General features: G+C 37.3%; 1 protein-coding gene and 1 long non-coding RNA gene across 2 annotated transcripts; one reads left to right on the top strand and one right to left on the bottom strand.

Annotated features, from left to right (window-relative positions):
- Positions 1-572: 572 nt before the first annotated feature.
- Positions 573-10109, bottom strand: LOC125274331. The gene is made up of 4 exons (XR_007186236.1): positions 9823-10109; positions 5977-6084; positions 5737-5868; positions 573-3925 (listed from the first exon to the last, which is right to left on the bottom strand). It is a non-coding gene; the product is annotated as an uncharacterized LOC125274331 (long non-coding RNA).
- Positions 9882-11554, top strand: cxcr4a (chemokine (C-X-C motif) receptor 4a). The gene is made up of 2 exons (XM_048200605.1): positions 9882-10004; positions 10103-11554. Exons 1-2 carry the CDS (start codon positions 9990-9992, stop codon positions 11168-11170), a joined length of 1083 nt encoding a protein of 360 aa, XP_048056562.1. The 5' UTR covers positions 9882-9989; the 3' UTR covers positions 11171-11554.
- Positions 11555-12964: the final 1410 nt, after the last annotated feature.

Here is a 12964-nt window from a genome sequence, read left to right as displayed (position 1 = left end):
AACTGTATATAGATATATATATTTGGAGTTTACTGGCCAAGTGAAATGTAATGTACATAACACAGGCCTACAATACAATACAGTGTCAGAAATCCTTTTGTGATTATACGCTGCTTTGAAATAAAGTTTTCAGCTAAATGAATACATGATGTAAAAGCACAATATTACAATACTTGTGCTGAAAAAAGTGCCTAAGATTATTCAGCATGGTGTTCAGCATGGTCAGACTGGTCTGTTTGCTGGTTTTAATAATACTTTTACCCCCGGTTTCACAGACAAGGCTTAAAGTCCTAGACTAAAATGCATGCTTGAGCTGTCTTAACTGAAAGTAACTTGGACTGACATATCTTAAAATATGTCAGTGCCATTGTTTTATCTCAAGATGCACACCAGTAATGTTTTTTTTTTCTAGGGTACATTTATAAAAAACTACTTAAATTTTTTTTGAAGAAAGTTTGTAACCAGGCAGCTTTGGGCCACCATTGACTTCCATAGTAGGAAAAAAATATACTATGGTAGTGAATGGTGGCCCAAAGTGGCCGGGTTACAAACTTTCTTCAAAATATCTTCCTTTGTTTTCAACAGAACAAATACATTTATACCGGTTTGGAACAATCTACAGGTGAGTAAATGATGACAGAAATTTCATTTTTGGGCAAACTATCCCTTTATAATATAAAAATCCTGATCTCATCTCACAAGTACTCTATTGCAACAGTATCTTGAATTTTGTGAGCATTTGTATTAATTTTGACACAATACCTTATTAATTTCTGATCCAGCACAATATATAAATCAAATTGCAATTTGCATTATTAACTGCATTTGAACCAGGATGTTTTACATCCAATTACATCATTAACGATGTTAATAAATAAATCAGACAATGCACCTGCAATTTAGTGATATCCCCGTAGTTGTGGTCTTGAAACAAAATCCTGAGTCCTCTCAGTCTGAGACTAAGACAAGAACGAGTACAAATGCGTCCAAGACCAAGAAAAGACCAAGACCTCGAGTACTCTCGAGTACTACAACACTAGTTGTTTGTTGTTGTTGTTGTGCAGTTGCCGACCAGCTAAACACCAGTTTTTAATCATCTTTAAGTCACTTGAGATGTTTCATTTCCAGCAGAAACAGTACAGCACAATGCATACAATTTAAAATATAATACACAGTTTACTTTTTTTTTTAATTGTGTAAGTGACAGACTTGAGGAAGAGGATTTGCTGATCTTAACCGGTCTCTCTTTAAGTTTGGTCTTCAGATGTTTCTTTTACTGTAGTTCTAAGAGTACAGCATAATGCAAAATATTTGATTTAATACAACACAACTAGCTATTTTTTTTTTTTTTTTAATGTCATGCTATTGTTGTGTAAGTGACGGAATTGAGTAGTAGCAATTTATTACCAAAGGATGGCGCCACTGACAGAGAAAACATTGATGGTGGTTATCTCAGTGTGCTATTATTAGTATACTTCTTTTAAACTTAAAAAATAAGAAAGTATACTTTCAGTCTACTTTTTATTTACTTCTCAGAAATATACTTGATATACTTATCTAAATTACACGTAAGTATACTTGAATGTTGAATTACTAACAGAAAGGTCTCAGTATATTTGAACTATATCAATCTTTGGATTGAGATATTTAAAAACAAAGTATTCTAAATATAATTAGCTTGTAATTGAGTTTAATCTTTTGATTGAGTAGCTTATTAAATATACTTTTTCCACATAGTTTTACATACTGTCTAATAAACTTTGATTAAGAATGATTGATTAAGAAAACAGATTTATTCCTAATTCAGAATTTTTGCGTAGGCTAGTCCACAGATATAGAAATTTACTTCAAATCTGCTTTACTCTTTCTTTCTATAAAAATGTAATACTAAAAAGGAACATACCTAAAGTGCAAAAATAACATATAAATAGCAAACTATAAGTATGATGTTATTCACTTAAAGAAAACTATATTACAACTACTTTAAAAGTTTACTGAGAGTACACTTCAAAGTGTACTTTCATAAACTAACAAATGTGCTACAAGTATTAAAATATTTAACTTCTAGCTCTAGATGCGGTACAAATGAGAAACGTAGCTGTGCACTTAAAGTTAAACGTATACTTCTATATAGCCTACTAAAATTGGGTGAATTTAGTCCCAAGCAGTATTGAAATAGTACACTTACAAGTTTACTACTATAGTATACTTACTACATAAAGTATACTTAAAAAATATACTTGAACATTATTGAGTATACTTAAATGAACTTGAAGCATACTTATTTTTCGTAAGGGTGGGTATATAATTAGGCAGGGAGTCACAAAAGGCACAACATGCAATGTGTGCTACATTAAGAGCATGTTGAAGACATCTAAAAAAAGAATAAAGCTTTAATATGCCATTCATTTTCAAAGTAAGAACATTCAAGGCAGATTGTAACTGAGATGCCTCATAGTGTGTGTTGTGTGCTAAAAACATGAAGACCTGTTACATAACATAACATGATTCCAAAATAACTCTGTATTGCTGAGATATGAAGGCACAAATAAGTGTCAAAAAAAATCAGGAAGCTGCGGTTTTGCTTGGTACACTCAGTCGCACGCTATCGCAGTGAGAAAAAAAAAGCTGATCTCAAGTCTCATATACCCCTTGCCTTTCTACTCAATCTTCCCACACATATGCAGCCCCATCCACACCCAGACGTACGTTTGATGTAAACAGACATACTCATACTCAGACGGGCATATGCCAACACCACACCCCAGCCTCAACCACAAATCTTTTACTTCAAGACCCTCTTCTTCAGCGATGTGGCCGTAACTTGGTTGAAACAACAAAAGGCAGGTAGACACACACTGTGATTCTGAGGAACTGACTAGCAGTGAATGTTCAGAGGTGAACAACAAGCACCTGGACAGCAGACAAACATCTGTTCACTGAAATCTGTCAGACACACTGAGAGCGGAAACCTCTAGATGTGTTTGTGTGTTTACCCTGTAAGAGTCTGTTCTTAACAATCAAAGATTTTCTTATAAGCTTCTATGACTTGGTCCTCTCTCAGTCTCATCTCAGTGTTGAACTTGTGTTACCATGGTGATGTAATTACACTCATTACTGACAAAGGTTAAAGTCAGATCATTGTTGCATTGTAATCCCTCTGGTGTGACAGAATATCCATATGAATGAATTAGATGGATCTTATCGGCCAATTAGAGACACTGAGCCAGCCTAAAGCACATTTAATACCAAAGTAGCTCTATTGTTTTTTGCCAATTGCCAGACATCACTGTAATAAACCATGCATTTCATTAAGCACATGCACATTTCTGCGGGATCTGCTGAAAATTCAGCTTTGCCATCACAGGAATAAATGACATTTTATAATATATTCAAATAGAAAACGTATTTTTGATCAAATAAATTCAGCCTTGGTGACTCATTTTCAGTTGTGTACTTGTGGTTTACTTGTCGATGTGCAAAGGTGTCTGATTAATGAATGCAAACGTGACCCAAATAAACCAAATTCAGAGTGCAAGTTTTGTTTCCAGTCATAATGTATAAAGCTGCAGACATTTTTCAAGGAGGCGCTCTTTCTATATCACTCAGATAGGAGTGGTTCATGATCAATACTTGTCTGAAAAGATGGGAGGAGACACTTCTATGCCAAACCAAATATAGGGCAAAAATGAGTTAAACGTCTGTTAAGGAAATAACCCCACCCCAACATACAAAATGTTTGTGTGTGGCCTTCTGCGTACTTACGTTTGACAGTAAATGTTCTGGTCATTAACATGAAGCCCCCCCACCCCCATCCACACATATACACACAGAGCAGTGAATGTCCTTCCACAAAGGATGCAAATGACAGACAGGAGGGATCCATATCAGTCCTCAGATCAGCCCATCTAATCCTCTCAAAGACCTGCAACACAATTCAGTCCCATTCACTGAGTCAGAGTCAGATTTCTAGCCAGACAGAAGACAAAGATTCCAGAGTTTTAAAAGGGATAGTTCACCCAAAAATGAAAATTCTGTCATCGTTTACTCCCCCAAAATTGCATGGCTTTCTTTTCTCTGCAGAATAAAAGAAGATGCTTTGAATAATGTTTCAGTGTTTCTTGTCGATATTATGAGAGTCAGTGGGGTCCACAACTTTAAAGCTCCAAAAAGGACATAAAGGTTGTGTGAAATGAATCCATATGAACGGGACGGTCTTCTAAAGAAACACGTTTAAACAGATGAACAGATCAAAAATAAAGGTGCAGTGTGTAAATTTTAGCGTCTAGCAGTGAGTTTGTGAATTGCAATATAGAGAAGCTACGGTGGCCAACACAGGACAAAGATGTCGTCGTCTGAGACAGAAGAGAGTAGCCAGTCAAGCAAACGCGCTCTGTAGAGCATTTTGTCCGTTTAGGGCTACTGTAGAAACACGCTGGCGCAAAATGGCGACTTAACGTGTAAGGGTGTATATGTAGATAAAAATGGCTCATTCTAAGATAATAAAAACATAACGGTTCATTATGTAAGGTCTTTATACACCACTGAAAACATAGTTATGTATATTATATTGCATTTCTGTTCATAGATCCTCCTAAAATGTACACATTGCACCTTTAAAGCCTTTATTAATCAAACGCAAGCATTCAAAACCTGCATCAAATAAGGTGACACAAACCTAAAATCTCATGACATTTGGTGAGGTGACATTTTTTTGACAGAATCTTTAACCATTTCACTTGTCCCTCCTTTTATTAAAAAAAAATGAATTGAATTGGGCCAATTTTCTAAAATAAATAAATAAATAAAAATAAAAATAAATGCTGTGTTGTTTCAACCCACATTTGGGTCAAATATGGACAAACCCAACCGTTGGATTTGTCCATATTTTATATTCAGATGTTAAGATAATAACATTTTCAATAGTATAGCTACAAAACACACAAAAACATGGTTTTAGAATGAAAAAAATGACTTTTTCTGGGTAAAACTAAAAAATGCTGGGTTAAAAAAAAACAGGTTGGGTTGAAAATGGACAAACCCAGTGACTGGATTGTTTTAACCCAGGGGTTGCGTTAAATAAAAACATGCTGGGTAGTTTTATTTAACTCAGCTATTGTTTAAAAATGACTGTATTTCTTTAAATTCTTTTCTAAAATTAACCTAAAGTATGTTGGAAATTAATATTTTTAATGAATGAACATTTATTACTATATATGAATAATATATAGTAACAATAAACATTTATTCAATTTCTTATTAATAAATGTTCACCTTTTGATTTTTATCGTTGCCTCTAGTATTTATGTGTCTGATTTTTAATTTCAAACCTATTTGGGCTCATTTTAAGCCAGCCATATATAGTCATTTTTAAACTATAGTTGAGTTAAATAAAACTACCCAGCAAACATTTAACCCAACCGCCGGGTTAAAACAACCCATTCGTTGGGTTTGTCCATTTTCAACCCAACTGTAACCCAGCATTTTTAGAATGTTTTCTATTTTCAACAAATGCTGTTGATTGAGCATAGCTTGTTTTGAACTCAGAATATTCATTTAAAACCTTCAGATAACATTAATAAAACATCCAAAATGTTCTCTGCAGTTTTCATCCTATTGTGAACATCAAATATTTATCCCAGACTATATACACAAATAATCTTACAAATAATGTTACTGGCTGACTTAAGTGCTCTCTCTCACTTACTGCGGTGCATTTACTGCACATCTTCTCACCTGGATAATTCAGCGTAGCAGTGAATCGGCTAGTCTTTGCTTCGTCTCCAATTGGCTTTTAATTAATGCGGGTCTGTCACAGACTCTGTTCCCCCTTAATAGTCTTTTCAGCTGTCTCCATGACCAAACAAGCTGGGATGAAAGAGAGAGAGAAAAAGAGCATGGGCAGTGGGCCATTCAAACAGGTGTCTCCTCTTTCCTTAATACCACCTCTTCTTTCTTCCCCCTCTCTCTGCTCACCTCTATGAATGGCTTGGCCAAGCAGTGATTTGTTTTCTGTCGCCTTGAGGCTGGAACTTTAGTGGCCAGCGTATAGACTTCAAGGCACCACCGCGCTGCCTGGTAGATCTGCAAATAGACCTCAAGTTTCTTTTGGGTTTCTCTACTTCACACAACCGTCTGACAAGCAAAGAAGCATTCAGTTGCAGCTTATCTGAATCTTTTCCTCTAAATTCATCTGTTTAAATCATTATTAGTAGATAAGATTTGGTAGAAAGTCACATACATAAACAGATACAGATGGCCTAATGACTCTCAGAAAGGCCAGAAACTCTTATCTGGAATCATCAGACCTATTGTATTCTTATCAGAGTCTCTCTGCCCTGTCCTGAGGGCTGTTGTCGTGCCCTATGGAGAAGGGAGGAAACCCTCTGTACTGGCGACATTTTGTATGTTTTGTTTTTTTTCTTCAAAAAGAAGTGAAATGGGACATTTCATGAAGTTTGAACTCGACCTGTTCACTTACTGAGTGACTTTGCTGTAGCTTTGCATGTATTTTTAGGAACATTAACATACAATGTTAATAAAAAATATGTTCAAAAAACATTATGCTAATGTTTCCATTAAGGAATGACACCATTTTCAGCTAAAAACAGAAAGCTTTTCATGCATTTTGGCCCTTCATTTACACAACAACAGCGTTTTGGGACTCTTAAAATGCAAACTTTTGAAATTAGTGTTTCTTTACAAAATGACATTGCCATCTACTGGCCTGGCAAGCATTATACAGCGTTTTTAGTCATTTTTGTGGATCTGTGTGAATAAGGATTGTTTTGACAATGTTGTCGCCTGTACTCGAAAAACGCAAAGGAAAATTTTTCAGTGTCTAGAACATTTTTGTTGCGTAAATGTACCCTAAGTTATGAAAACGTTACTTCTGAATGTTCTCTGAAATATCAAGTTTTTAACTTTTTAAAAAAAGTTTTCATGGTTATGTAAACGTTAAGGGAACATAACTTTTTATCATTTTGCAAACATTATGACAACGTTACTTTTGAATGTTCTCTGAAACAAGCTGCTATATTAAAAATATGTTAGATGAATGTCCATCTAAAACCTCTCAGAAAAGAAAAAACTCTTCCATAAAAAATAGCTGTAAAAAAGCAAAACAAATTTACACAGTAAAATACCGTTTTCCATTGAAACATTGAAATATACTGTAAAAACAATGCATTCTCTGTAATATTTGTCATTTTCGAGTAAGTAACCTATAGGCTGCTTTCTCAGAAATGACAAATAATATTACCCAGAATGCATTGTAATATACAGAAGTAATATACCATAAAAACAATGCATTCTGGGTAATATTATTTGCCGTTTTCGAGAAAGTATAGCCTATGAATAAAATTACCCCGAAAGCATTGTTTTAATGGTATATTTCTGTTTCAGTGGAAAACGGTATTTTATTGTGTACATTTGTTTCATTTTTTTAGAGTGCGAATGTTTTTGTGCTAACATTTTAACAAGATTATTAGATTGAACAAACATTCTATTAATGTTACTGGAAGAACATTTGTTCATAACCTTTCCAGAACGTTAGGAAAGTTCTGAGAATGATCCCTGTTAGCTGGATAATTTTGTGATCCATTATAAAAATGTATTTAAATATATATCATGCACAAACAGACTCATATTACTCCCTACTAAATTATGCTATTGTTCCTTTCCTTTGTTGTAAGCATGTGAACCTCTAAGGACAGCTGTCTCCAAACCTCTGTCATCAACTTCCTTTTCATTGCGCACACAGGATGAGAAAATCATACATTCATGGATTTGTTTTGCAGTACTGAGATCGTGACATGAGAGAAAACAACAACGAATGCATCGATTCCACATACCGTCTTTCTCCCACACCGTCTTTTTTTTTTTACCCTTTGCATCTTTGACACCTCTGTGGTATCTGCAGACATAAAAGACACCCGGATTGTGTCTTACAGCTCTAGCTTTCTTTCATCAGCCCACATGCATTCACACAACCACACAAAAAACAAAATCTGATTTCTTAATGTTCCTGTGGAAAAACTGAGCTTGCATGCATACAAAATCAAACTTCAAACACAAATATAAGTTCCATTAAACCATGACCTAATTAAGATTGCATACACTGACTAGGAGTTATTTTACAACTTTGTAATACTATTGACTAGTGACTAGTGAGTATATTTTTTGATGATTATGTGTACATAACATAATTAAATGCAACAGATTTTGAAGGCACAAACACACACACACATACATGCAGATCACCTTACAACTCTCCCAGTTTGAGAAGCAGAAGTCATCACTTTTGGCTGGGGGCAGGTGAAAACACATGTTCTCCCAGAGGAAAGCACACACACACACACACACACATATGCACACATTGCCAAAGGGTTTTTCTCTTTGAGAACTGCCCTTCCTTGCTCCCTAAAACCAGCGATAGGTCTGACCTCTCATTTCGGCCAGGTGTCTACGTCTCTGTTCACTAACCAGCATCTGTGATGGTTACAACCAAGTATTGAATGACTGCAGTATTATATAGTAGAGGGTATGGGTGCTCTTTTCTGAGAGATAAAGTAGGAGTCTTTGAGATAATTTGTCTAAATATGATGCCAAACAGCCATTTTAGATAGCTAAAGATCTTCCCTGCATTAAACAGAACATATTAAATACAAATCTTAAGTGCCCCATTTTACCAGCTGCCCCACTATACTTGTATAAATTGAGACATATATACATATACATGAGTTAAGTTAATTTTATATGGGGTTTGGATGTTTTGAACAAAGGGAGAATCGTACGATCTGTGATCACTCAGACTGTCTCTGTGATTTTATCTGATCTTCAACACATTAGCACCTTTAAATGTGATAAAATGCCATTCAACTTATGCAAAACATAAACAGCTCAGAGCACTTAAGAGATTAACATACAGTGTGTGTGTGTGTGTTCTATGTTTAAAAGCCAATCCCTCCTGATTTGTCTGATTTAATTTCACTTATTGTATTGTTTCCACTCCACACACACATATGCACACACTTTTCACAGAACTTCAAATTATGACACTTTCACAAGTGTGTGTGTGTGTGTGTGTGTGTGTGTGTGTGTGTGTGTGAGTGTTTGTGAAGCCTCAGGTTGAATGACATTTAAAGGTGTTTGAGGGTTGTAGTGAGTGAGACATTTCGTTGGGAATTTAATGTCACGATTCAACAGCCATTCGTGGCGCATACCACACACACACACACACACATATGTGTGTGTGTGTGTGTGTGTGTGTGTGTATGTGTGTGGTATGCACACGATATGCACGTTTTTGTGACATATCAGGACACAAATGTGTATAATGACATGGGTGTGACATAGGTATTACAAGAAGAAGGCTTATAAATCATACAGAATGAGTTTTTGTGAGAAAGTAAAAGTGTGCACAGTTTCCTGTGATGGTTAGGTTTAGTGGTAGGGGTACTGTAGGGGGATAGAAAATACAGTTTGTACAGTGTAAAAAACAATTACGCCTATGGAATGTCCCCACAATTCACAAAAACGAACGTGTGTGTGTGTGTGTGTGTGTGTGTGTGTGTGTGTGTGTGTGTGTGTGTAGTAATATATACACATAGGCTATAATCATATTGCACCACTTTGTTTACAAGAATTATGAATTAGAAATTAACATATTTCTTGATATAGGCAAAATTAACTGGTTTTGTATGAAGTTTCTGCAGGCATACGATTGAAACGCTGATTTCTGTCACAGGACGTCGTTTTCTTCTATCACACAGAAAATCTGAAACACGAAAACAGGAAAAGAGTGTTTGCGGATGCAGGTACCTGTTCTCTGAGACCCGAGCGCGCGCGTGCCGCTGTGGATTGCGTGTGTGAGTAGGCGGAGTTTCAGCGCACTAGTGGGGTATTTAAAATCATCTGAGCGCCACAGCAGTTTAGAAAGTCAGTGTAGAATATCTGGAGACTGACAGCACCGGAGGAGTGTTTTAAACATGGCATATTACGAAGTAAGCCAACATTTACTCAAAAAAAGCGTTTGGTTAAATCAAGTTTGATTGCATTTAAATAAGTTTTCTAACTTTTCTAACTGTTTACTCTTTTGCAGCACATCGTCTTTGAGGATGATTTATCGGCTGATAACAACTCTGAGTTCGGCTCAGGGGACATTGGAGCCAACTTTGAGGTCCCGTGCGACGTGGAGGTCAGTCACGAGTTCCAGAGGATCTTTCTTCCAACCGTGTACGGGATCATATTTGTTTTGGGTCTTGTCGGGAACGGACTGGTTGTGCTGGTAATGGGCTGCCAGAAGAAATCCAGAACCATGACAGACAAGTACCGTCTGCACCTTTCAGTGGCGGACCTTCTGTTTGTGCTGACCCTGCCGTTCTGGGCCGTGGACGCGGCCAAAGACTGGTACTTTGGAAGCTTCATGTGCGTGGCCGTGCATATGATTTACACGGTGAATTTATACAGCAGCGTCCTCATCCTCGCCTTCATCAGTCTGGACCGGTACCTCGCCGTGGTGCGCGCCACAAACAGCCAAGCTCCGAGGAAACTCCTCGCCAATCGCATCATTTACGTGGGCGTGTGGCTCCCCGCCGCGCTCCTCACCGTCCCCGACCTGGTGTTCGCCAAAGCGGAGACCAGCACTATCCGCACCTTCTGCGAGCGCATTTACCCTCAGGACTCTTTCATTATTTGGGTGGTCACTTTCCGCTTCCAGCACATCCTGGTGGGCTTCGTGCTGCCCGGGCTCGTGATTCTCATCTGCTATTGCATCATCATCTCGAAGCTGTCGCGCGGCTCCAAGGGCACGCAGAAGCGCAAGGCGCTCAAGACCACAGTGGTTCTGATCGTGTGCTTTTTCGTGTGCTGGCTGCCTTATTGCGGGGGGATCCTGCTGGACACGCTGTTGATGCTAGAGGTGATTCCTCACACCTGCGAGCTCGAGCAGGGTCTGGAGAAGTGGATCTTCGTGACGGAGGCTCTCGCGTACTTTCACTGCTGCCTCAACCCCATCCTATACGCGTTTCTGGGCGTGAAGTTCAAGAAGTCCGCCCGCAGCGCTCTCTCTCCTAGCCGGGGGTCCAGTTTGAAAATTCTGCCGAAGAAGAGAGGAGGGATGTCATCTGTATCCACAGAATCCGAGTCTTCTAGCTTTCACTCTAGTTAACACAAGCGCGCGCGCAACTTGGACTGAGAATATGCTTCCAGATATTACATGAGATATGTGCTTTGTATAGGAAAAAAATATAGTAAACAGGCTGAGCCTGATTGAAAAGTTGATCGAATGTAAATATGTCAGTCAGTATGGTATCACATACTGCACTGCTTCCAGTATTACTGTAAAATCTCTTTTATTGTGAGCATACAAATGTGTTGATATATATGCAAGATGTTTACTGTACATATGTATATAGATTGTTTTTTTTTTTCAACTGGTTCCTTTCTGCACTTATGTAGACCATTGCATTTATTTATTACATGATAAACCACATGGTTCCAGTTTAAAAGAGCTGCTTTGGCTATTTGCAATAAATTGTTTGAGTACTCCAAATATTGTGTGTGTGTGTGTTTTGACGACTTCTCTTAAGTAACTCTTTTTAAGAGTCATTTAGTTTCGTTCTGCACGGAGACATGTGATGTGACGTAGGGGAAAGCACTGTTACTTTCATTAACTTCTTCAGAAGTTATATCAGAAGACTTATCAGAAGTTATTTAAGCATGTGGGAAACGTACAACAATTACAGTACTCTCAGCCAATAATATCCCCCCTCTGACACATATGCATATGATGGGGATTCCCTGAGATGTAAACCCTCTCAGGTCTGACCAAACACACAGAGCAACCCTCGGCAGAAACCCCAACATGCTGCGGGATCCGTTCAACCATGAACAAACACACAAGGGAACCTTCTTAAATGCAAATTGTGCTATCTTGCATTGCCAGTTTGGTTAACTTTACAAATTTAATTTCTTATCATCCTTATTTGTGTTTTGGATTATTTGCCCCCCACAAATGTCCTTTTACCTCACAAAGGAAACTGTTTATTCAGGTGGTACCATAACAAAACCACGTTGCCATGTCTCTGACCCTGATTGAAAGTACCAAACATACCCTGCGTGAGTCATTAAACCTCATTTTGCATGACTGATCAAGTAAACTGGTTCAGTGCGGTTTCGTACAGATGTTTAGGTAAAAACCCACTATTACAATTTGGGGAACTAATGCTCGTAAACAAATTTGTTAGAAAAGCATTATTCAATAGAAAAAAAAATGTGTGCAGTACCTGATGACTTTGCTTTCTATGAAACTAACAGGACTGAATATGCTATAAAGTTGCTTATGTCTGAATATCAAACCACAATAACAAAGTATCAAACCACAAAGAAATTATGCTAGAGATTTTCTCAGAACTAACTTCATTTTTTTGCAAAAACGTAACCAACTGTGAAAGTGATGTTTAATGGATGTCTGAAGTCATTTCCCCTCGAGTTCACACATGTCTCCTATAGAGAATCTACAGGTGTAGTTCATCACATTATATGGACAAAACTGTACAACCAAAACGTGTTATGGAGCATTCCTGTAGCTCAGACAGTAGAGCATGGCTGTCAGCTAAATGCATAAATGAAACTGTTCAAATAAAATGTTGAGATTTTATAGGTACTTTCCACTGACATAACTGCGTATTCTATCCCCTACCCCTAAACCTACCCATCACAGAAAACGTTCTGCATTTTTACATTTTCAAAAAACATAATTTCAAAAATGTCCCCACAAGGTCAAAGAGTTCATTGCCATCTTTCCCAATAATGGAAAATAAAGAGTTTACCAGGACTACACATACACAAACACACACACACAGCTTGTATATATACATTATTGGTCAGAAGTTTGGAATAATATTAATTGCCATTACTCTAGTCTTCAGTGTCACATGATCCTTCAGAAATCATTCTAATA

Source organism: Megalobrama amblycephala, linkage group LG8, assembly GCF_018812025.1.
Source record: "Megalobrama amblycephala isolate DHTTF-2021 linkage group LG8, ASM1881202v1, whole genome shotgun sequence".
Classification (NCBI taxonomy): Eukaryota; Metazoa; Chordata; class Actinopteri; order Cypriniformes; family Xenocyprididae; genus Megalobrama; species Megalobrama amblycephala.
This window is presented reverse-complemented; position numbering and strand designations above follow the sequence as displayed.